This window comes from Ostrinia furnacalis, unplaced genomic scaffold, assembly GCF_004193835.3.
Source record: "Ostrinia furnacalis isolate ACB-3 unplaced genomic scaffold, ASM419383v2 OfSCF5438, whole genome shotgun sequence".
NCBI classification, from domain to species: Eukaryota; Metazoa; Arthropoda; class Insecta; order Lepidoptera; family Crambidae; genus Ostrinia; species Ostrinia furnacalis.
The window spans coordinates 442,227-466,783 of NW_021135677.1; the positions used below are offsets into that span (position 1 = coordinate 442,227).

The 24,557-nt window shown below is 36.9% G+C and overlaps 2 protein-coding genes across 2 annotated transcripts in view; both read left to right on the forward strand.

Moving 5' to 3' along the window:
- LOC114361166 (GTP-binding protein Rhes) overlaps nucleotides 1-3,927 on the forward strand; it is a 45,280-nt gene extending 41,353 nt beyond the window's left edge. Inside the window, exons 3-4 of the mRNA XM_028316134.1 lie at nucleotides 2,007-2,187; nucleotides 3,255-3,927. Coding sequence (XP_028171935.1) covers nucleotides 2,007-2,187; nucleotides 3,255-3,705 — 632 coding nt within the window. The 3' untranslated portion in view covers nucleotides 3,706-3,927. The remainder of the gene's footprint in view (nucleotides 1-2,006; nucleotides 2,188-3,254) is intronic.
- Nucleotides 3,928-13,995: 10,068 nt separating this feature from the next.
- Nucleotides 13,996-16,020, forward strand: LOC114361168 (uncharacterized). The gene is made up of 2 exons (XM_028316135.1): nucleotides 13,996-14,262; nucleotides 14,592-16,020. Exons 1-2 carry the CDS (start codon nucleotides 14,080-14,082, stop codon nucleotides 15,009-15,011), a joined length of 603 nt encoding a protein of 200 aa, XP_028171936.1. The 5' UTR covers nucleotides 13,996-14,079; the 3' UTR covers nucleotides 15,012-16,020.
- The last annotated feature ends 8,537 nt before the right edge of the window (nucleotides 16,021-24,557 follow it).

Here is a 24,557-nt window from a genome sequence, read left to right on the forward strand (position 1 = left end):
TCGGTTATCCGGTTTTTCGGTTATCCGGTTAACCGGTTTGCATGCCCTAGCTGGATGCAGGCCGCTGCTAACCGGTCAATCGTTACCTCATTGGAAGAGGCCTATTCAGCTTATTTAGCAGTGGACGTCTTGTGACTAAATTATGATGATAAATCCACACCCGTTTGAGACTTTAGGTCCTTTTCACTCGAGTACTTTATAGATTTAACCTTTATTACACAGATTTTAATTTTTTTTTTTTTAAGATTATTAGTAATTTGTTATTACACAAATTACTAATACTCCCGTTAGCCCCTCGTACTAAGCTAAATATAATATTCGTTAACTAGTAGATATGTTTAATTTATTTCGAAATGCACAAAGGTTAGAAGCGCAGACCTATTTACGTAAGTAGGAAAGTTCTGATTGCAAGTGTACTAAATACACACTCCTCGTAACGGTGCTTTATACTCGTATTTAACCTGAAGTTTCAAGTGATTTCCGCCTGAATTTAGATTTGTGAGGCAAAAACTGAAACATTCAGAACTTATTAATTAATAGTTGAAAACACAATTAAATCCAACCAGTCGCATTGTGAACCACGATGTAGTTAGATTCGGTAATGGTTACGGGACTGCAGAGGTATAGTTAAATAACTAAAAGCTTTAAATACGATAGAGTAATTTTTTTTTCTGCTGTTTTTGATAGCTCTATGACAAAATAATACCAGCGAGATACTCTGTGGGAGAAGCTACTTTTTCATGAACGCTTGTTATGCTAAAATTTTCCCACAAAATGTTACCGTGGGATTAAAATTGCAGAGAATGTACAGTACTTTAATAGAGATCGCATAAAGATTATTAAAAAGGCAGCCACTAAGTCCGGATGAGCTCGGATTATGTACGATACGACCGGCATCCGCCTTCGGAACCACCCCATATAGATGCGGTAGGCTAAATTTTTGGATTAATAAATCATACTGTGATTAGCGTCTGCCCGCGACTTCGCCCGCATAGATTTCAGCCGGTGGCGGATTTACGCCCGTATTCACATTACTATGAGGTCTCACAGTGCGTGTGGACGCACAGGGTGACACACGAACCAATCACAGAGCTCTATTCAACGCTGTGCGTTCGATTTGATGCTACACTGAAGCACGCATCGTTTGTGAATACTCTATTATTAGCCCAAGATTCTTTTTATTACCAGGATATTACCAGTGAAAATCCAGTCCATTCAGATATGAACGGGAACAAACAGAGACAGTTACAAGTAGGTATTTTTGCTAAAAAGCTAAAATTACCTTGACAATAGGTACTCGCATCAGAACATATAGAACGTTGTTGGGAGTTACCCGCATACAGTGACCGAATATCGTGACTGGTATTTTCAAAATGTTAATGTATTGTTTGCTGTTATTTTCAAAATTGCGTGTAATGTGCTTACTACATCTATTTCTACTATGCCACGGCTTGTAGGTACCTTGATGGGACCTATTGCGGACTTATATTTAGAAATGGCTTTGGAAACTGGAATTCGCCCTTCTTTATCTTAATAGTCGTCCTCAAAGAAAAGTATGATATAAAAAGTCAGGGATTTTCCAGACATTTTCCATGCTTTCGGGAACTTGAATGCTTTTGTGTGATGTTTTATTCTTGAGGAGGTGGCGGAGGGTATTGAGTACGATGATAAAAATGTCTAACGACTTTGAAATTTTCGGAAATGGTAGCTATAAAGAGATTATGGGTGAAGTTTGTTTTCATATCAATTGCTTTTTTCTCTGATACAGGTTTTAAGCCTTATTTTTTGGACAACCACTGAGATTCTAAGTATTTTCAAGTGACAAAATGAATGCTAGTCCGAAACCAACGGCATCTCCAGTACAACAAGTGTGTGACACTCCGCTACTCGAGTTTCGTCTACGAATAGGTTTTTTGACCCTATGCGTCCACGCGCACAGTGAGACCTCATAGTAATGTTTGTGAAGGGTTTAAGAGGTCTCAAACTCTTAAAATCCTTGTTCTCAGGTGACATCTTCGTGCTGGTCTTCGCTATGGACAGCCGGGAGTCCTTCGAGGAGGTGATCCGCCTCCGGGAGCAGATCCTGGAGACTAAGGCTAGCGCCACCAGCGGAGGTAGCCGGGGGAAGAGACAGGCGCCCAGGGTGCCCATGGCGATCGCTGGCAACAAGTGCGACAGGGAACTGAAGTGAGCTATGGTTTATTTCTATGCAGCATAATTTTACCATAGTGACATAGAAACATTTACAAGACATGTATCCTTACGCCCATATTCACAAATGATACTTGCATAAGTGAAGCAGCAAATCGAACGCACAGCGTTGAAGGTTGAATAGAGCTCTGTGATTGGTTCATGTGTTACCCTGTGCGTCCACGCGCACTGTGAGACCTCATAGTAATGTTTGTGAATACGGGCGTTAATCTCTTAAAATTTAAATGAGGGCTATCGTTTTTATACCTACTTAACAGTTACAGTTTAACAGTCCCACTGCTGCTTCGGCGGTCACCAAAGGACCTTACTATACAAATACCCTCATTTTGAGATTTTAAATCTATTAATTATAATTTAATAATTATTACCTACTAAATTCAGTATTATTTTTAGTTTGCTCTCGGTTGAGTTTTCGCTTTATTTCGGGGTAAACTAATTACAAAATAACCATTGTATTAATAAAACGCAGCTTAAGTAGTTAGGCACTGCCTAAGCGTTTTTGAGCTCGTGATATAATCATATTTTAGACATTTCTGATAAACGAAATATTATAAACTTCAAACAGTGATAAGAGCACTTTAGGATATCAAAGATTATCTGATTTTATCAACACATAATTGTAAAACCACAGACACCCTGATTCGAATCCGCAACGGTTTCCATTAGTGCCAGACAGAATCGATTTGCGCCCTATTGTGGCGGGCATCATCGCACTTCGCGACGTTTTCTTTGTGATAGTTTGCGTTGTAGGATAAACGTTATTTTAGTCAGCATTTTTCAAAGTGTTTGTTTTGCGCTCTAATATTTGTCATGTTTTAAACTTTTGCTTTAATTTTGACGCGGGTCTCTTACTTGCATTCAAACAATTCATATTGAATAATGAGAGCTGCTTTCACCAAGAACTAAATAGGATTACTCGTATTAAATAATCTATCATCAGACGAAGTATGCTCGTGGTGCTCGTATGCGAATGCTTTTTAAAAATAAACCTGTCCCCTTGTTTTTACATGGGAGTGCTATATGATTCCATCTTTTGTTGCCAGAACTGTCCAACCCGAAGAAGCCGTCGCTTACTGCACAACCCAGGATTCGGCTTGCGTCTTCGTCGAGACGTCGGCCAAGAAGAACTACCAGGTCGACGACCTTTTCTACGAGCTCTTCGTAGTCGCCAACTTGCCCCTCGAAATGGCACCGAACCACCACAAGCGGGTCAGTACAGCCTTTGGCAGTCCTTGCACGCTGCCGCCTACCAGTAGCCAAAGCAATAGAAGTAAGAAATGCACGCTGTCCATAAAGAGAAGATTGTCAGATGCCTGCGGCGTGGTCGCTCCCAATGTCAGGAGGCCCAGCATCAGAACAGACCTGATGATCATGAGAACAAAGACTTGTGCCAAAGGCGAGAGCGACAGTGCCAGCGGCAGTCCGAAGCTCACCCTCAACCGGTTGGTCAGGTCTAACCCCCAAACCGATAAGCGATCTTGTGTCATTCAGTGAAATGTTAAATTTGAACAATTTACAGAAATTCAAGGCTTTCACGCCTGAGGTATTTTTGAGACAGGTGCTATATTAACCATCGGAGAGTGGAAATAAAGGCCCTTTAGAAAATCGGATACAACGGCGAAGTTGAATACCCCATTAGAGTTAAATTAAGATAACTTACTTTATGGAGTCAATCAAATAAATTGCTACAAATTACATAATTCCTCGAGTTTTCTCGGAACCGACAACAAAACTTCAATTCAAATTGAGATTCTATGTGAACTAAAGTAATACTAAGTACAGAGACAGCACATCAGCCTATACGATTTTTTTGAAACATTACACCTATTGCAATCACTTAAGATGATGCGACATTAGATTGATGTGCCGTCATTCGTACATACAAAGGTATTGTTCTGCAGCTGGAGAGTGACGTTTAATGAGAACCGGAATGTTTACCTTGTTGCTTAAAGGAATAGCGGTGTTATATACATTATATAACGTATGTTGTCGAGCTTGGAATGTGCTATGTAAAGATATGTTTAATCTACTATATATTACGTTACGTACTCTGTTTTCGAATATTGGTTTGGCCTCCTTGAGCTGTTTCATATCATATTGCTACTGTTGATATCTAACGAAATTTTAAACTTATCATTGTTGAAATGGGACCAAAATATCAAAATTGTGCTCATTTCCTTACTGTTTGGAATAATACTCTTAATGTAATATAAAATTATATTCTGAACGAATTAAATTCATTTGGACTGTTACAAGATACATTTCAATTTTATCTGATGTTGTAAAATTGAATTATTTTCGTTATTGATCCTGAATGCCAATTTCCTACTTAAATCTTATTATTGTACTCGTCTATACTTACCTAACGGTACCTTTTGTATCTACCCTTTTATCTATATTTCATGTCTGTAAGTAATGCTAATAAATGATTGTTTTTATTATGTCTTATTTTTCCTTATTTGATACCATGATTTCCTTACATCTCAATTTGTAACTTCGTAATATTTTCCTACGCTGTTTGCATCAAATGTGAGCACAGGTAGGTATATTTGAGTGTATCTACTGTTTGATACATATAAGTAGGTTTTAGTATTCGCTATCTATTAGTACAGACCATCGCTTCTCATCGATATCTTTAGATTTATATGGATGCAATTTTAGATTAAATTTATCGGAATCAAAACTGTAGGTATTTTTACTCCGTTCACTAAGCCTTGTTACAATGTGGTTCACCTAAAAAACCATTATCCTGTTGTTGAAGCCTTTTATTTATTTATTTATTTAAAGCCCTGAAGCCGCTTCCATAATATCACAGCCAAAATTCAACCTTCAGTAAATATGCAACCGAATACCTATCCGCTGTCTGCTCTTGACAAATACTATCCACATATCTGAATAAGCCCGAAGTAATTCAAGGTCAAAAGATCACGTGCAAGAATCCTTCAAGGGTTGAAGGTGTCACCATTTTGAACTGCGCAAAAAACTGCGATAATGTTCTTCCATCGAGCTGGATACCGTCGCAACAGCCAATAAATATCCAGGACAAAGCGGCATAACGTTTTTATTGTTTTCCCAACATTCCTCCCGGTGCTGGGACTAGACATTATTTGTACCCGTAAAGATATTTCTTCGTTTATATCGCTTTTTCTTATGATGCGCTAGAAATGGCTACCATTACGTAGGCGTAGATAGGTACTTTAGCCCGGTTTATTTGGTAAAAGGTAAGTATTTTATCTAAGCGATAGGCTTTGTAAGGATTTGAGGGAGGCGTCTTTTAACATCAATATTGTGTTGTTTCATAACCGCCTGTAAATAGAGGTTTTGTTCTGGCACAGTCAGCGTCAAATAGTTGGTGTTCTACCTTATTCCAATAATTGCAATAAAGACGTGTTGCGAACGTATTGGGTGGTATTGGCTACTTTGTGTGTCACGAACAATTTGATGCTGACTGTATATTGTGAGCAATAAATACAGTTAAAATATGAAATATGTCACCGAGAGGTACCAAATAGGTTGAAGATTATTTGAAGTTTAAAATTATTGTTACAGAAACAAATAACTACACGTTTACATGTTACTACGTAAGCAAACACAAAAGAAAATTGGCCCTCGCAAAAGAAAATCCCATCAAAAACAATACTTGTCAAAAAAACCAAGTCTCGCAACTCAGTTGTTCTACGGTAAAAAGTTGTGAGATCCATGTAATACCAAGTCCAGGCCAGGAAATCTTTAACGTTTTACATAAATTATTGACTTGGCCATCGCACTAAATAATTTAATTTACACGTGTTTTCATGCGATGGCCAAGTCAATATATTTATGTAAAACGTTAAAGATTTCCTGGCCTGGACTTGGTATTACATGGATCTCACAACTTTTTACCGTAGAACAACTGAGTTGCGAGACTTGGTTTTTTTGACAAGTATTGTTTTTGATGGGATCTCATTTCTTTTTGTATTTTGTAGACAGCAGTTATGTATCTAGAAAACTGGACCGAAATTGAAAAATTTTACTCGACTTGGCGGTTGCACTACCGTGCCCCCAAATATTTTAGTTTTTCCTTGATTCATACACCAAACACTACTTATATTCCAAATTTGAAGCTTCTAGGTCTGCTAGAAGTGCCTTAGAGTTTTGATGATCGGTGAGTCAGTGAGTGAGTCAGTGAGTCAGTGAGTCAGTCAGTGAGTGACAAAATTAAGTAACTTTGACCCGTTATAATTCTTAAACTACTGGTTCAAATTGAATGAAATTTTAAATATACCGTGTCTTTACAATGCCTGCATAGCTAATGAAAATTCAGCCTTCTAGTTTTATCCACAACGAAGTTACAGGCGGTCGAAAATGGCCTGAATTGCTTCGAGAAAAGGATGGTACGGCCGTGCCGCTTTTTTGCTCGACTTGGTGGGGGCACTGCCGTGCCCCCAGATATACATAGAAGTACTTATTATAACATGAAATTGGTTTTCTTTGTTTCACGCAACACGGCTTCACATTTTATAGTGTAAATTCAGTGTAAAATAAAATAATCCCGCTGGAATCTATATGGAAATGAGTTTTTTCGGAAGTGTGGGACCATAGTGAAATAAGAAACAGTAGGATTAGGCTACATTGACAACGTAAAAGGGAATGAGAAATGTGATTTTGATGCTTTTATTTCGCTTCGCCCGCAAAATTATGGGAACAAAGAATTAAGAATACCTAATCAAGGTATCTTATGAGTGGGGATATGACTTCAGTTTGATATAGCGCATCTTCATCGTTTACCACCAATACGAGTAAGTACCTACTGCTGGATATAGATTTTATTTATTATTTATTAAGGATATTTATTTTTTCATCCTGGCACTGTCTATTATCTGAGGTCATCGGTCCATCGACATGAGTGTGTTCTATACTATGTTAACCAAGACGTGGATCTCTGCTTTTCAAGGATGCCAGATTTAAGATTTAGGAAAATGAATTTGTAAAATTTAGGAAAATGAAAGGTACGTAGTAAGGTACGCACGTTTGCAAATATTTCTTTCTGGAGCAGTATGAGAATTATGGTTAATAACTAATATGGTTACCTAGAGCCGATTTGTGATTGTGACGTCACTTAATGTTTTTTTGCTGTGGTAGCGGTGAAATCCCGGTGCACGCTACACCGTGGTTAATGGGAGGCAAAAAATAAATCCGCATTTTGCATGCAAGAGCGGACGCCTGATTCAATGCGCGCGAATGTTGTAGCCACTTGCGCTAATTTAATGGACATTTTGTTCTGGTAAATTATTTTTGTGAAAATTAAATTACTACACAAAATGTCAACCGTTCTTTTGTTCGTTTCAGCTAAGATTTCCACAACTACAGGTCCTGCTCTGCCCGCATCCAGGTACCTACTTCCGGAGTAGTTAAGATCCGGATAGTAACTCACTATCAGGCTGGATACCGGATATTAAAAAACTACGACAATTTCCTATTAATAAAATGAAACACATTAATCTTTGAGGTAAATATCAATAAAATGGCTTATAATAATGACGGCTTTTATTTAAAGTCCAAAAAGTTACAAAAAAGACACATTAACCCTAGAGTGCTCGCGCTATGAGCATTTTGCCGCCCTCGGCAAAAAAATCGAGTTATTTTCTACACGATGCGTTTGTTAAAGTCAAGCGTTTCAGTAGCTGCCTCCCCATACTTCACCTCCATGTATTAGAAATTAGAAGAAATTTATTGCGCAGGTGACCGCAATAGAGAACGATTGTTGAACGTATGTCACGTTTTGCGGCAAATTGCTCACTGCGCGACTACTGACGTAAGTAAAATTTGTGTGTCTGGTTTTTAGTGTTGTTGGAAAATTATTAGTTTTCATTGCGTATAATGTTGTTTTGACATTAATGACGTCATAACATTGATAATTACTCATAGTGCTTAATTTATTTCATGTCGTTTTCGGTAAAATTCACGTAAAATACAAAAAAATGAAAAAACAAGGAAGATGTCGGATTTCGAAGAAGCTGGTGCACTAAAATTAGTGGAAAATGTATACTAAAGTTATGAAGAAAGTAAACATAGTCATTACAATACTGTTATAGAACAATCAGCGGCAGAATCTGAAGATGATGTGCCAAGGGTGCAATAGTTGTGCAAATTTACTGTGCAACGCACATTAAATGCACATGTGACAGGCCTGTTTTGTTGAAGCACATGTCATATGTAAGGAAAACCTTTAAGTGTGCTAATAAGTTTAATATTTGATGATGTATGTAGGTAAAAACAATAGTGTTTCTAAGATTTCTATAAATATTTCCTAACATTTCCAAAATATTTTTTTTTCTTTAAATTTTAACCACAAATCTTTAATAAACGTTATTTTCTAATAGTGTATGCTTTATTCTATCATTTTTAACTGATTTTCATATTTTTAAACTGTTAATTGACACACAACCGGACTTTAAGTTTGGGCGGCAAAATGCTCATACGCGAGCACTCACGTTTCACGGAAAGGCGCGACTACTCTAGGGTTAAGGCATTTCAAAAAACGAATTTATTTTTCTGGGCTATTCACTCTAATGATGAATACATAAATAGTAAATATCTGTTAATGTCGAAATATTGCCAAATAGAAAAGGCGAAATTTTTTTCACTGATGGTCTGATGACATGATGCAGTTCAGTCAGATTACGCAGCAAGTAAACTAATTTATTTATTGCTATTCAATCACACACGATAGCAACCGAAATCACCCGAATTGATCTGCCCCCTAGACAAGTGGCAAAATCTGACATTTAATTCGGACGAATTCGATTTTCGAAAAGTGTGACTGACTAGTCTAGTCTACTAATAGACCCACTGATCGCGTTCAAAGCACCTGTGCGGCGCTAAACTCGTCACGACATGCAACGAGACAATGGGCCAACTATCCGGCCGCCGGATATCCGGCTATCCGGCCTAGCAGCTGGCCGGATATCCGGTATCCGGTATCCGGCCAAACAACTATCCGTTTCATCTCTAATAATAATGTTCAAAACACAAGAGTTTAACAAACCTTAACCTTAAAGTAACAACGAACAAAGCAAAACTTTAACATAATTACCTCAGATAAACGTCCTTTGCTTGCTGTATAACAATTAACCGTCCCGTATTCTGAAAATATCACACTACACCAGGCAACAACTGGCAACAACATTGCAAGTTGAAAATAATTCATAATACTTAGCATGCGTTCGCGTAATTTTAAACATAAATTATTGGCTGGCTGGAAAGCTAACGCTTTATTAAGTTTAAAAAAATATTTTATTGTTTTTCTTTTGTTTTTGATGTGGATGCCAAACAAAGGACAAGCTAAAATAATTCTAGGAATTTGAGCTCTTGCTTTACACGTAGTAGCGGCTATAAAAATGGTGTCAACTCTTTGAGCCACGAATTATTATTGCGATGATAATCACAGTGCGCTAGTGTGTTTGTGTGTGAAACTACTTAAGATAAGATACCTATTATGTTTTTTATCTATTACGAGGATTCCCTGAGATGCAGGTTATGCATCTCACCTGATGGAAAGTGATGTAAATTCAGAGTAGCACATTTTGTATTTCCCTAATAATTAGTTCTATCTTGTAGGTACATACTATTTATAGATACTTCAGTGGCTAGAGTGGTACATAGAGCTTATCCTGTGAATAACAATCCATTGTACGAACTAACTATGTAGTATTAATTAGGACTCAGAGGCGAACTGTAAGGAAAATAGCGGCGATCACAAAAGATCGGTACCGGTTGCAGTGATACAGACTTTATTGAACTAGAATATCCGCTCAACACAAATAAAAAAAATATTCGGGCGATGAGTACCTAGTTACCTACCTACTAACTAAAAATTAAAAATATAAAAAGTTTTAGTAGTAAATCTTCCAAATGGCATCAGATATTGGAAGCCACGCATCGTAAAGCAGCTGTTAAATAAATGGGGCAGCGGTGAGGAGCTGAATCTAGAACCACTTTAGGTGAGGGTATTTTAAAGGACCTAATGTATCTACGTGATCGAAAGTTGTAGGAAATGGAGCAATACAGCCTAAATGCCTGCGTTTTCGAAAATTTCCGAGCATATATCGCCCGTATACACAAAAAACTATGAGGTCTCACAGTGCGCGTGGACGCACAGGGCGACACACGAACCAATCACAAAGCTCTAATCAACGCTGTGCGTTCGTTTTATTTACTTCACTTGAGCAAGCATCGTTTGTAAATACGGGCGTAGGTATGTGTCTACTTAGATAGGTGGATAATTTTACAAAAAAGTGTTATAAATTCACAAAAACATTAATTGTTAAATTACTACTTACTACAAGTACCTACCTACTACATGTTAGTTACGTATGTCTGTATTCGTTTTTAATGACAAAACAACCTATATTTTTACTATTTCTATAAAAGGGACAAATGGTTTTCATCATAAAAATGTTTTAATATTGTCATGTGACATGCAATCAAATAATTTTATTATTTTAATTGGAGGGTGAAATGTATCAATTGATTAGTACCTAGCTATATGTTTTTACGTAATTAATATACAGTGTGTCCGGGCTTGTAGTGATCAAACTTTAATGGCGTAATCTATGGACAATTTTATCGATGAAAATACTTCAAATTTGGGGCTTGACCCATTCGTCGCAAAATTACGAGGATTTAAGTTTTTAATTTTTAGTTTTCACCTCTTCCTTCAAAAACAAGTGAAAACGTGGGTAACTTAACATTAATAAGCGAATATTTGATATCATGCGATAGTCAATAAAATTATCTATTAGCAGAAACAGAAAACGGACAAAAGTTTCATACATTTTATGGAAGTAAGAATGGATTGAACTAGAAAAAGACATGATTTTTTTCACTTCTTTTTCAGTTATTTGCCAACACAAGAAAAACCAGGTCGTTAAAGTATGTTTTATTTGCATTGTATTATTAGTATTTGAGCTATTCTACAAAACGAATGTAAATTTATTAGTCTACGTCTATTAGTTTCGACGTAATTGTTGAACAAAGATACCTCTTCCCATCCGGTTCCATAGCGCTGCTAACATGCGAAAATGCACTGCCTGAACGAATCACACAACCTATTCCGACGCGCTATGGAACCGGCTGGGAAGGGGTATCTTTGTTCAACAATTACGTCGAAACTAATAGACGTAGACTAATAAATTTACATTCGTTTTGTAGAATAGCTCAAATACTAATAATACAATGCAAATAAAACATACTTTAACGACCTGGTTTTTCTTGTGTTGGCAAATAACTGAAAAAGAAGTGAAAAAAATCATGTCTTTTTCTAATTCAATCCATTCTTACTTCCATAAAATGTATGAAACTTGTGTCCGTTTTCTACTTCTGCTAATAGATAATTTTATTGACTATCGCATGATATCAAATATTTGCTTATTAATGTTAAGTTACCCACGTTTTCACTTGTTTTTGAAGGAAGAGGTGAAAACTAAAAATTAAAAACTTAAATCCTCGTAATTTTGCGACAAATGGGTCAAGCCCCAAATTTGAAGTATTTTCATCGATAAAATTGTCCATAGATTACGCCATTAAAATTTGATCACTACAAACCCGGACACACTGTATATTATGTCATTCTAGCAAAAGCTTGCCAAAATTTTCCACAGGTTAAGAAAAGCGCCAATAGACTTTCACACCAGGGTTTATTAATATTAATAATATTACTATTAATATTTATAGCCACCTACACTATTGCGATACCACTCAGGTAACTAAGTTTTTAAGGACATGTTTATGTAATTTACACTATTTACAAATTGCATAGCTGGGCATTAACTCGTTAATCCGTTCATCGTTAATTAACGAAGTTAACATTTCTATTAACGGATAACTTGCGTTAAATTATCCTAAGTCCGTTAATCGTTAATCCAGTACCTACTATTTACCAAAAACATACAGCAGACACGCTGAAAAACGCGTTCTGATAAGTACGTTCGGGCTTCCAGAACTTCCAGAACCCAAAACAACAGTTTTTGTAACCAGTAGCCCTAAGATGCGTGCCGTGATAACTTTTATCGACGTCAAAATGTATGGAGAAAATCGATAAAATGACGTGATAACCGCTTATCGCGGCGCGCATCTTAGGCCTACCTACTGATCACCAACGCAACAATGTAAAAAATGCATTTTTTTATTTATTTACAACTGAATTTAAGACCAGTTTTCCTCAACTGATTGAGCTGGGTATACTTATGTAAGTATGTTGACAATGCAATGTTATAGTACCATTGAGCTGGTTTGATGATGGCGTCAAGAGGTGGCCATAGAAACTCCTAAATGAAACGGCGGAATTGCATCGAATTTGGGTTCGTTGGATTTGTCATTTTGAGCACTTTAGTACTAGATGATGTCCAGGGTCCTGATGATGGAGTCAAGAGGTGGCCATAGAAATTCCTAAACGAAACGGTGGAAACTTATCGAGTTTGGGTTTGTTGGATTTGTCTTTTTGAGCACTTTGGTGCTAAATTGTATTGTAATTTGTACCAAGGCTCTGAGATTGAGATACAACTAAAATGTATAATAAAATTATAATAAAAGCTTTTATTCTGAAATGCAGTTGTACTAAAACGAAAAAAATAATTGTACTTATGCAAGGTTCAAATAATTTCGAAAACTTGTAGCGCAAACATAAAAGAGGAATTAATTCCATGCGCGATACAAGCTTTCGAAATTATTTGAACCTTGCATGCAATATTTTTTTTCGTTATTATCACGTGTTAACGGATTAACGATTAACGAAGTTAACTATTTGATTAACGGTGCCCAGCTATGACAAATTGTCACTTAGTATGTAATAAATAATTTTAATTTGAAAAAAAAAAAAAAACAATCAAGACTTCTTCCTCTTACTGTGCTCTTACGCATGACACTTAGATTAATAAAACCTAGATGGATAGTCTTCATACAAACGCTTCGTCAAGAGTGAGGCAAAAATCTTATGTCATTAGTGTCAATTTTGTTGGGGAGTGTAGACAGTGAAGGCGATTTTCCCGAAAGTAGGGAAATTTTTAATACGTTTTTAATTATTTTATAATTAACAAAAACAAAACGCATCATGTATGTACTTACTTATTTATTGAATTCAAAGTACCTACATAATTACAATAAGATAAATCGACTTAAAAGTCTCGATTTCATAAAAATGGAAGTGTATTTGTACGGCGAACAATTATTGGGAAATAAATTTTCTTGTTACTGGTATCATTCCCGTATTTAATTTTTGAAAGCCAAATTTAAGAAAAATACGCGTCGAATCGTAGTACCTACTTACTTATGAAATGTAACACTGGTCACTTTCTTTCGTTTTTCTGATGTACCTATTTAGACACCCTTTCACAGCACAAACCGTCTTAATTAATTAAAAGTCGTCGGACGTGTTTACCAATTTTTCACTTTGACAGTTCATGTGACGTTTACGAGTGAGCCATTCAGGCTCACTAAAATCTGCCTCACCTTTCGTGCACTGACTATCTATCTAGGTTTTATTAATCTAAGGCACGACATTAAAATCCCAACTTGAATGAGGATCAGTACTACCTAACGTTCTTATTTGTGAATGCAGATTTATAGGGATAAATAAAAATCTTTAATCTACAGTCCAAAAATTTTTATGATACGACAAAAATTGACGAAGATAAGGCAAAATTTATATTGCTGGTATTACTAACGAAGTTCACTGACCCCCCGCGCGGGGCGCGGTAACGCTTACGTCACAAGGTCGGTCGATCGCGCCAGTTAGCCGTTGGCAGCGGTAAGGCGCGCAGTGTTTTGTTAGTAATTGTGACTTTGAAATAAATTAAGTCTCCGATTTGTGTTTAATTTTATAGTGTCGAAATGTATAAATATTGTATGGTGCCGAAATGTATAAGCACAACTATTAAAACGCCAGAAAAACTGTTTTTTTGCGTGCCTAAAGACCCAAAACTTCGCAAGAAATGGTATTCTCTCGCAAAAAGAGATGTTAGAATTCCACCCAATTCCCAGACTACAAGATATTGCTGTGAAGATCATTTCGATGTACGTATCTACCTACATACCTATTATTTTGGCGCAAGTAAACTATGCGGGAAATTGATCAAAAAGTATAGTAAAGCGAACTTCGGTTAGTATCACCATGCGTCGTCCATACTTCGGTGAGTGGGCTCGCGCTTCGTTGCAGTCAATCTCCCCCCGACCCGCGCGTATTATGCGGGAGACAGGGACGTACTCGAGCTAAAAGTAAAGAGTGAATTATATTTTTTTGTCATTTACACACCTTACAGTGGAGCATTTATGTATCTGCCTCAGTTTAGTTGCCTTATTGTTAGAAGTAAATAAATTAATACTTAAAAATTTTTATATTTCAGTTGGAAGAAGATATGGAAAATTACGTAAAGTTTAAGTTGGTTGGAGGAAGGCTTAAACTGAAGAAGGGAGTTTTGCCTCATAAGTTTGAATGCCAGAAGCCTCAAAAAAAGAAAATTATAAGAACCGGTTTCAAAAAACGACAGGACATAGAATATTTGGAAAGACTTTTAAGTAGAGATATTGGACACGAAGACCTGTCATTACACCCCATTGAAGAAGTAAAGTGTGAACCAGACATAAATATAAATATCCAAAACAGTGATCCTCTTATCACACCTGAAGAAATAGAGGAATTATCGAAAAACAATGAAAGGGGTCAAAAATCACAAGCAGTGCAGGTGCATCCAAAAATGAAAAATAAATCTACTAATACGCCAATCAAATGGAAACAGCCAATAGAAAAAAAAAGTAATTCGTAAAAATCTTGATCTAAACGTTTCCTTTACGATCAGCAACTCAAACTCTAATTAATTATTAGTTCTTTTGGTGTTAATGTTGATATCGAGTCGACTGATTTAGAAATAATAAAAATAATTAACAATAACGTTTTCAATGAGCAATGCAAAAAGGCGCCCTAATGGCTATATCTCGAGATCCAAAATTACTGATAGGCCTTCCTGCTCATTCGTACTTTTGTATTAAACATTTACAGAACTTTACGGTATTATCATCTATTGAAATCCTAGTGACTACGAAAAATCCGATGGCATGACCCAAACTTAATGCTTGCAATACATTTTGGCATCTCTGTTTTAATATTTTAATAAAATTCTCCCAAAAGTTGCATTATGCCTGAATTTTCTTATTATCTGGCCATCAGCAGATGATGTCAGGGAAAACTTGCCGATAGCTTTTAGGAAGCACTATTCTAAAGCGATTTTAATAATTGATTGTTTCGAAATTCAAATCTAGAAACCTAGCAACGCTTCGCACCAAGCGGCTACATGGTCTCAATATAAAAGTTGCAATACGATTAAGTACCTACTTGATTTCAATAACACCTGACAGTTTGATAAAATCTCTGAGGGATATGAAGGGACGACCCCAGACTCAATAATATTTGAAGACAGCGGATTTCTTGACAAATTGCCACAAGGAAGCATTGTGTTAGCTGACAGGGGTTTCAAAAATATTTCCCATTTATTGGAGCAACGTGGTTGTACACTCCTGAGGCCGCCTAGTGTGAGTTCCAACTCAAAACCTGCAGCAGAGGAAGTCTTGTAAACAAAGAGAATTGCTGTTATTAAGAGTTCACGTTGAAAGAAGCGTAGGGAAGTTGAGAGACTTTAAAATGATCGGACCTCACGCATGTGTCGATATTTCATGCACACAGTTTTGGATAATATTGTAACAATAGCCTGTGATTTAGATAATTTACATAATCGTCTATTTAGTAATCAAGTTTAAGAATAAAAATGCTTTCTTTTATTTTATAGTTTTATTTAGACAACCTGAACTGAACCTTAAATCTGATTTTATAAATTTTATTTTGTATAAAAATTTAAAATATTTAAATGATGATATCAAATTTCTGACTTTACCATACCATTTTATTTATCATGGGCTAATGTCGGCTAATAAACCTATTTATTTACTTAACAACCTGTATAATAAACAATAACAACACAACAAAAATATGAATAAGCATAATGAATGAACAAAAACAACATTATTTTTATTAAGATTCTATAAACACTTTATTCATTACTCATGAATACGTCCCTGTACTATAAGGCGCATCTACACGTCACAATGGCCGCCAAGTATGGCCGCTGAGTGCCGGCTGCGCTCGGCTCCGATACAGTGACGTCACGCGACCTTCATTCATACATTGACTTTTAGCGGCAAGAACGGCCATGTTTATTATATCTTCGTAAGTAATGGGCCGATTTGGATAATTCGAAAAGATATTTTAACATTCTTATGTCATAATAATATAGAATAATAGAATATTTTATAATAGTTTTATTGAATCCTACTAATATTATAAATGCGAAAGATTGGATGTCTGGATGTTTGTTACTCTTTCACGCAAAAACTACTGAACGGATAACCCAGAATAACATTAATTTATGTCGATCTGTGCCAAAATAAATTTCACGCGGGTGAAGCCGCGGGCAAAAGCTATTTATCTATAACTTTATTAATCCTCATTGTCCGAGGTTAAGTGACCTACTCAAACGCCCTTTGAAGAAGCAATGTGTCCACCTACAAGTACAGACGACACATTAGATTATAAATTTTTGTTGCAAAATAGCTCCTATTACAACTACATTATGATGTGATGTCACAGTGTACCTTGATGTGCTGTTGACGGTAATTCAGGTCTGCTTTTGACGGACCAGCCGTCCTCCCACACTCAGACCCGTGTTATCAAACAAAGCCCAAGAGGTATGAAACATTCATCAATAAGATTCAACCAGACTTAAATTACGAGTAGGTATAGATTCTATACCATCCGTTATTTTATTTTTTGCGTTTACTTAGTTAGCAAACGTGCTTCTCCTATGTGTCACATTGTCTTTATCAAATCAAATTGGTTCAGTACCTAGCTTAACTTTTCAATAACTTTAACAGCGACTATAACAGAACTGCACGTGATTATCCTACTAATATTATAAATGCGAAAGTTTGGATGTCTGGATGTTTGTTACTCTTTCACGCAAAAACTACTGAACGAATTTTGTTGAAACTTTACAGTATTATTTTTTGTAGCCCAGATTAGCATATGGGCTATAATTTATGCCGATCTGTGATACTAAATTGATGTGAACGCGGGTGAAGCAGTGGGCAAAAACTAGTGAAGTCATAAGATTCCTCTGTAGTTAAGGATTCCGGACAAAGCTCGCTTCCGCCTTCGGACTGATCATCACTTTCCATCAGATGAGTTGCCAAGAGCTTCACGTAAGTTAATAAAACAGGTTTTCCTTATTTCAGGCACAATATTTTAACGTTCATAACATTCATTAAGTTTGCACCTTTTATTATCTTCAACTTTTGAGAGCCATTTGCGTTCACCTATTGTCCGGTGAAGCTGAAAAAGCCGCTCACGGCTATCAGCATAGTCAGTCCGAAAAAAAAAACTCATTAATAAACGTCGCGTTAACACCCGTGTCTTATTTTCAGCCACAAGACGTCCACTGCTGAACATTTAATATTATGCCTCCCCCAATGATTTCTTTCTATACATACATATTGACCGGTTGGTAGCGGCCTGCATCCAGCGCCTTCCTGCTACCTTTATGAGCCTTGCGCTACCTAAACATAAAGTGCGTACGAAAACCATTTTCACGTCCCATTTCGAGCTCCGCTTAAGCGCCTCCTATGCGTACGCGCTTTACCTTACCTTCTGTCATTTAAAATACCCACTCAGGGTTTATTTCCCGGGTGACTTAAAACTAGGCATAAAACTAGCCGTAAAACAAGAAACGAGTGTCCCTAAGTGTTGTTTTGCACCTGCCGCTAATTGAAGGGGTCCGAACCGAGTTTATGGACATCTCTGGTTGGTGGCTTACAGTTCCGCAGGCAATTACCGAGTATATTGAGTTACTTCAGTCTTGTTTTTATAGCTTAGTTTTTAATTGAAGTCTGTTGATTGTTGGTTCTTTGGCTGCTCCTTTACTCATAATATGAAATTTGAAAAACTCGGAACTGAAACTGGGTTTTGGATCCTAATCTAAATAATAAATGGGCCTTCTCAGAAGAAAACTTTAAGTGAAAGATGTTGATGCACTTTGCCTCTAAATGGCTGAAACGATCTCCTGCCTGTATCTTACCTGATATAATGTGGTGATCAGGCCGAGTGTGGAAGCGAGTTTCACCTGCAATCCTCAACCATAGAGGAACTTGTTATCTTACCTTCAGCTTGACATCGATGACCACTCACTAACAAATTGCCCCTAATACTTGACTTGTTCCAAGCGCCACATTTACAAGCTACGGAACCTTAATGTTAAGTAAACCGTGTGTGACCCCAACACTTGACTAGGTTTTATTGCCCACTACGTCTGGATGGATTTATGTCGTCTTCAGGGAAATTACTGATTTTCCAATTCGGAGTAAGTACGCGTAGTTTGGTACATCTCAAGATCATGCTGTCAATTTATATGAAAACCGAGCGATACGCACTTCGGGGATTGTTTTTATATCCCGAATCAAAACCAATTCAAGCTAAGCTGTTTCTAATGGTGACAACGCTTCCTGTGGAAGACTATAATACCATTAATATCAAAGTGCACAATAGGGGTCACTTAAAAATTAGGGATTGATGGTGAAAACGGACATACCACGAGTACAAGTAAGTAGTATCTTGTAGATTTTAGAAGTCTTATACAAAGATGTAGATATTGCTACCAGCTAGATAAAAGTCTAAGGCTGAGTTGCACCACCTTATTTTAACCGTAACAACAACAATAACCGATGCTTTTTGTATGGAGTTTGACAGATTTTTGACGTTTGTCAAAGTTAAAGTAAGATGGTGCAACTCACCCTAAATGACATTACGTGTGTTTGACGACTCAACAAAAAATTACACTTCCACCAAAAATCTCTAGGGAGGTATTAACCTAACAAAGAATTTATGCATGCTCCCTGCGCGTGACAATGCGCACGCAATTTCAAATAATGAATTTACGGACGAGAATATTATGAAATGTGTTAATAAACCGTTAATGAGGCTATTCGATGTCTTTATAGCCATTTTTAGGGATCCGTAAGAGCTATAAGAGGAAAAACGAAAATTTAAGATATCTCGCGTACTTTTACATTAGTAGGTAGGGGGAGTCCGGGAGAGTTTACCCGCCTTCCACTAAAATGCTCATAAATATTTCTATACTTACAAATTGCTAATTTTTATTAATTGTATCTTAAGCTACATTATTTAGCTATATTTTCTTCTAAGAAAGTTTAATACATCATTATTAGTTTAAGAGTAATTAACAATTTTAACCAAAGTGATATTTGGCTAATATCTCCCGCCTGGGTGGGAGACTTGACCCCCCAAGTAGGGAGCCTTTACCCGGGTTTAAAAATAAGCAAAATAATCACTACAAATTATAATTCTATAAAGAAATTTAATCTTCTTGAATGAAAATGTGTAACAATTAATTCTATAAGGTTTTCAAAAAAATCTGCTACGTTTTTTCTATTAAAACTGGTTGATCTGGATAAACTGGTTTCTACTGGGGCAACACCTCTAATAATTTTCCTTTATCAATGTTTCATACCTATATCATTTCTTATTACTGACAGATCTAAATTGCTACTGTTTCTAGATGTTCCTTTTTATATTTGAAGCCTTTCAAATAATTTTGGAAGATTATCTGCAATAAAAGTACCAGATTACCCTGGGTAAAGTCTCCTCCCGATGCCAGGGTAATGTCTTCCACCCCAGGCTAAGCTGTCTATTATTACATTTTTATAAAAAACTATAACACTTAAGTAAAAACTGTGTACCGTAAATGGTACTAGGATAATTACATTTACGATGTATATAAATGACATGCTGGAATCTATTCATAGTAAACGACTGAAATCAAATATCGAAAATTGAAAAAAGTTACTTTTTGGGTTCGAAAATGTGTTATCACTTGTCACTCCTAAACCAAACTGCCAATCACAACGGCAATGCGTGGGCGAGGTGGGACGCGCCTATAGAGTCTAAGAAGTGTGGCTACGTCGCAATATTTAGTTCCACAAAAATTCTATGAACAGTGGCTATTGTCTCCCACCTGCTAAACTCTCCCGGACTCCCCCTACCTAATGAAATCTTTTCTCATTAATTCTTGGCAGCCTCATTTGCTGCTGTAACTTGTAAGCTTGACAAGTGTAGCAAGATTATGGCAAGATTAGAGTAATATACACATTATGTATTTATTTTGCATTTTATAAAGACCACGGTCCAATAACTATATTGTAGGTAATATTCCATTTCAGCGCACGAAGCGCTGACAAACTTTCGATACGATCTTGAGTTATTGAACCATCTCAAAATGTCAAGTATAGGTGTTCGCTCTACTCAATTTCTGCCTCATCAACCCGTAATATCGTTGCGAGACAGGTGAAATTAGTTTCTCACACATCGACAAGTTTGTTTTGAGCTTAATCGATATGTTCGAAGTCAATATTCGATGTAGGCGGAGCTTTGATACCAAAGATGTTGTTGGTTTAACCGTGCGGGTTGTGTGGTGGACGGCAGGTACGTTATTGGAATTGCTAAGGAGGTGCGGTTTCAGAATCGGATATGGACGGATATAGGATTTATCCGTATAAAACATTTTACGATTCGAAAAGGGGTAATTCTGGTGTTCATTACTTTCTGTATGGGACTAACAACTACTTCTCTATTACCTGATTTTAATCGAGATTTCATTTATGATAAATAAAATGCATTATTCTATAAACTACCTACCTATTACAAACTATTGTAGACTTGTTAGTAAATTCTGCTTCTTCCCATTCTTTCACTGGCCCCACTGGCCAGCGTCATGTTCCTTATGCAGTGATAAGATCATTAAAAGTATTCTGGGACTATTTAATAGCGCTTGATTGACAAAAATTAATGACAGAAGACTTTTTACAGCTTCGATCGGTTACTCAATATCCGAATGTTGTCAAACATGCCTATCCCATCCCTAGCCTGTTATCTATGCATCAGTAAACGGTCGATTACGCGAGTCTAGCAAACTGAGGGTAATTGGACGACGGCGATGACAATTACAATCTATTATGAGTGCCTCGCGTGCAGTTAAGGTACCTACCTACTCATTTATAGAAGGTAATAATGTATGAAAGGTTTTGTTATGTTTGTCAATATTATAAATATTATTTATAAACGACGATAGCCGATCGGTGAAGGGGTCGGACTGGCCGACTCGTGATCCGAGGAACACCGGGTTCGATTCCCGCCGCCGCTCGACTATTGTGGCGAACCCACTCGTAACGCAAGGCGCAAGCATATTTAAATAACTTAAAAAAAACGGATTCTTAAAAAAAACATTTTTTTTTAAATAATATTTGTGTCTATGGTGAACATGAGGCCTTCCCAATCCGTCTGACTAGAGTAGGACTACTGTAGGTCAAATCCTTCATTAGCTTCTGCCTAAGTATCGTCTTCCCTTAGGCGGTTATCACACTGCGCCGCGCTCCGTCGCGGAGCGCGGGGCGACAGATTTAATAATTGTATGCAAGTACCTCAGTTTGTATGGAAAACACGCGCGGCAATTCACACTGACAACGCGTCCGCGCGCGTGATTTTTTATATGAAGAAATCACGCGCTCCGCGGCGGAGCGCGGCGCAGTGTGATAACCGCCTTAGTGACGACTATGACCGCTGATGATAACGAACATGTAAAATAGTCCAAACAGATTAATATAAACATGTAAAATAGTCCAAACAGATTAATATAAACAGGTTTTAATGTTAAAGAAGAAATAATAACGGATAGCGCACTCGACGCGCGCTCCAGTCAGCTTGTGACCACGGCCGGTGCAATCTAGTAGAAACGTCAAGCAAAAAATACAGGTAATATCCGCGTGTCGCGCAAGGCGAAAGTTTAAAATTAATAAGTCCAAACAGAGAGTTATTAGGTATAGGCTTCTTACCTGACTTTGTGTCTGTTGTTTATAGGCTTAATTTTCTTCGATCGTTCGATCAGGCAAACGTGGACTTAAGAATTCAATTTAGAGGGCTTTTAACACATAACGCAATTTGAGCACTTCGCGTAAACGTTGGGCTTACGCAAACTTAGCGGCTTTTGTAGGAGTTTACTTAACTCAATTATGTAGACAGTGACAAACATTTAAGAACAATTTTCAATTTAAAAGGAATATTCCAATGAATGCGATAACTTTCATGAACTCAATGTGCCGAAATGAAATAAGATGTTCTTAAAAAGATGATTTAAGTAAAAAATATTAAAAATAAACTATTCCGAGCAAAAACTTTCATGTGCGATCTTGGTATACTTGTTCCGATATCAAAGTTTTTTCAATCTAGGTTCATGATAGAAGAGGAAGACCAAAGTTATGGTAACCTTGTCGTTTTAGGTCATCATAACCTTCAAAGTCATAAATGGACATAGGCCGTCATAGAACACCACTGCGTTTTCTGCTGCGTTTTCCAGCTCATGGTCTTTCTTCCAACCATGTCAACCGTGGTGACAGTAATCAAATTTGTACCATATTTCTGTTAATATACTAACTATCCAATATGTGAATCAATTTAAGCCTTAAAATATCTGTTCCCATACAATTTGCGTTGATTGTTGTTTCTCGTTAATTAATACTCGCACAGTACACCGCGGCCATTGTCACGGGAAGCTTACCTCTTCATTCAATGGGCTTTTGGATATATCATCGCTTTGTAGTTCCTGGCAACTATACCCTTTTCAATACATCACATAACACACTATGCTATGGGAACAACATAGTGAATCTCTATTGTGTGATGAATGTTTAATTGATGAATCTAACCAACCATGATTTTATTTAAGTAAAAATAGACGTTGTAAATCCTTATTTTTTATAATTCAGGCTAGTTTTTGAAGAGACACGACACTTACGAAATACTATTTTTTGGTCCATAAAACTGTAATGTAGCGTTTTTCGAGTAAATTGAGTAATAAAAAACTTTTAACTAACAAACTTGACAACGCTTATTAGATAATAAAATTTGTGAAAACGAAATTACTTTTTACCTACAAAAGTAGGACACAAACATAGAATTGTCAAGAGATTAACCCTATCCTTTAATAAAGAATAATCCAAAATGTAACATGGATAGATTATAATCGCTAGTGAAGTAGCAGATTTGCTGATTTCGATTGAACGCACAGCGTTGAATAGAGCTCTGTGATTTCGTCTGTCACCCTGTGCGTCCACGCGCAAGACCTCATAGTAATGTTTGTGAATACGGGCTTAAGCCTAATTACACTGTCCCATTTGATTTATTCTCAAACATTGCCTTGTCAAGTGTTTGATTGTCATTTATTCATGTGTGTTAACATTGTTTCCAGGAACTCCAGTAGCCCACAGGCCTATATCTATTCTGTGGTTTCACGTTAATTAATACGCGGATAGCATTGTCTGTCGTGACTATTGTTGTGGAATGAGAGATAAACGGTAGAGACGCTGGGTAGACTGAGAGCGCTCGAGTGGGGACATTACCAGAAGGTATGGGGCTGGACAATGTCTTTTTTTTGAGCCCCTATTTTAGTTCAATATAGTATCACTGCGACCGGTATCGATCTATTGTGATCGCCACTATATTCCTTACAGTGTGCCTACCATGAGTTTACGTTAGGTGAGCTCGCTAGCGAATACGTCAAAAAATTCAATGAAGATTTTATTTCTTGAAAGTAGCTGCTAGGGGCGCTGCACAATATGTCATACATTTAAATGTCATTTTTTTACGCAGTCGCTAGCGAGCACACTTAACGTAAACTCATGGTAGGCACACAGTTCGCCTCCGAGTCCTGCATCTATTGGGTCATGTAGTATCTTTTGGGGGGCGATATTTTTTACATCTTGTGGGCTTAGGATGTGTTTGCCCAGGTGTAACAAGGTGGAAAATGTCACTCATCAGCTAAAAAATCAATGGATTCTACGAATTTGATGAAAAAGTTTCGATCCAAGGATAAATGTGGCACTATTGACAATCTCAATCTACCCTTAAAACCCCAGAAAGAGCAAGAGCGTAGCCAGCACCTACTACGAGTATGTACGTACAACTAGAGATGGGTTTCCACCCGGGTAAAAACCCACATAAGGGTAAAAACCCAATAAAAACCCGTTTCATTCCACCCGTGGGTGTTTACACCGGGTGAAAACAAATAATTTTATAATTATTTCAATTGGTATCTTTTCTTTATTTTTATTGAATTTTTCTCATTTAAGTTTATTGATTAATAAGTAATAAGTCAAATTTAACACTAATATGCATTTATATCGTGGCCAAATCGTAAAAT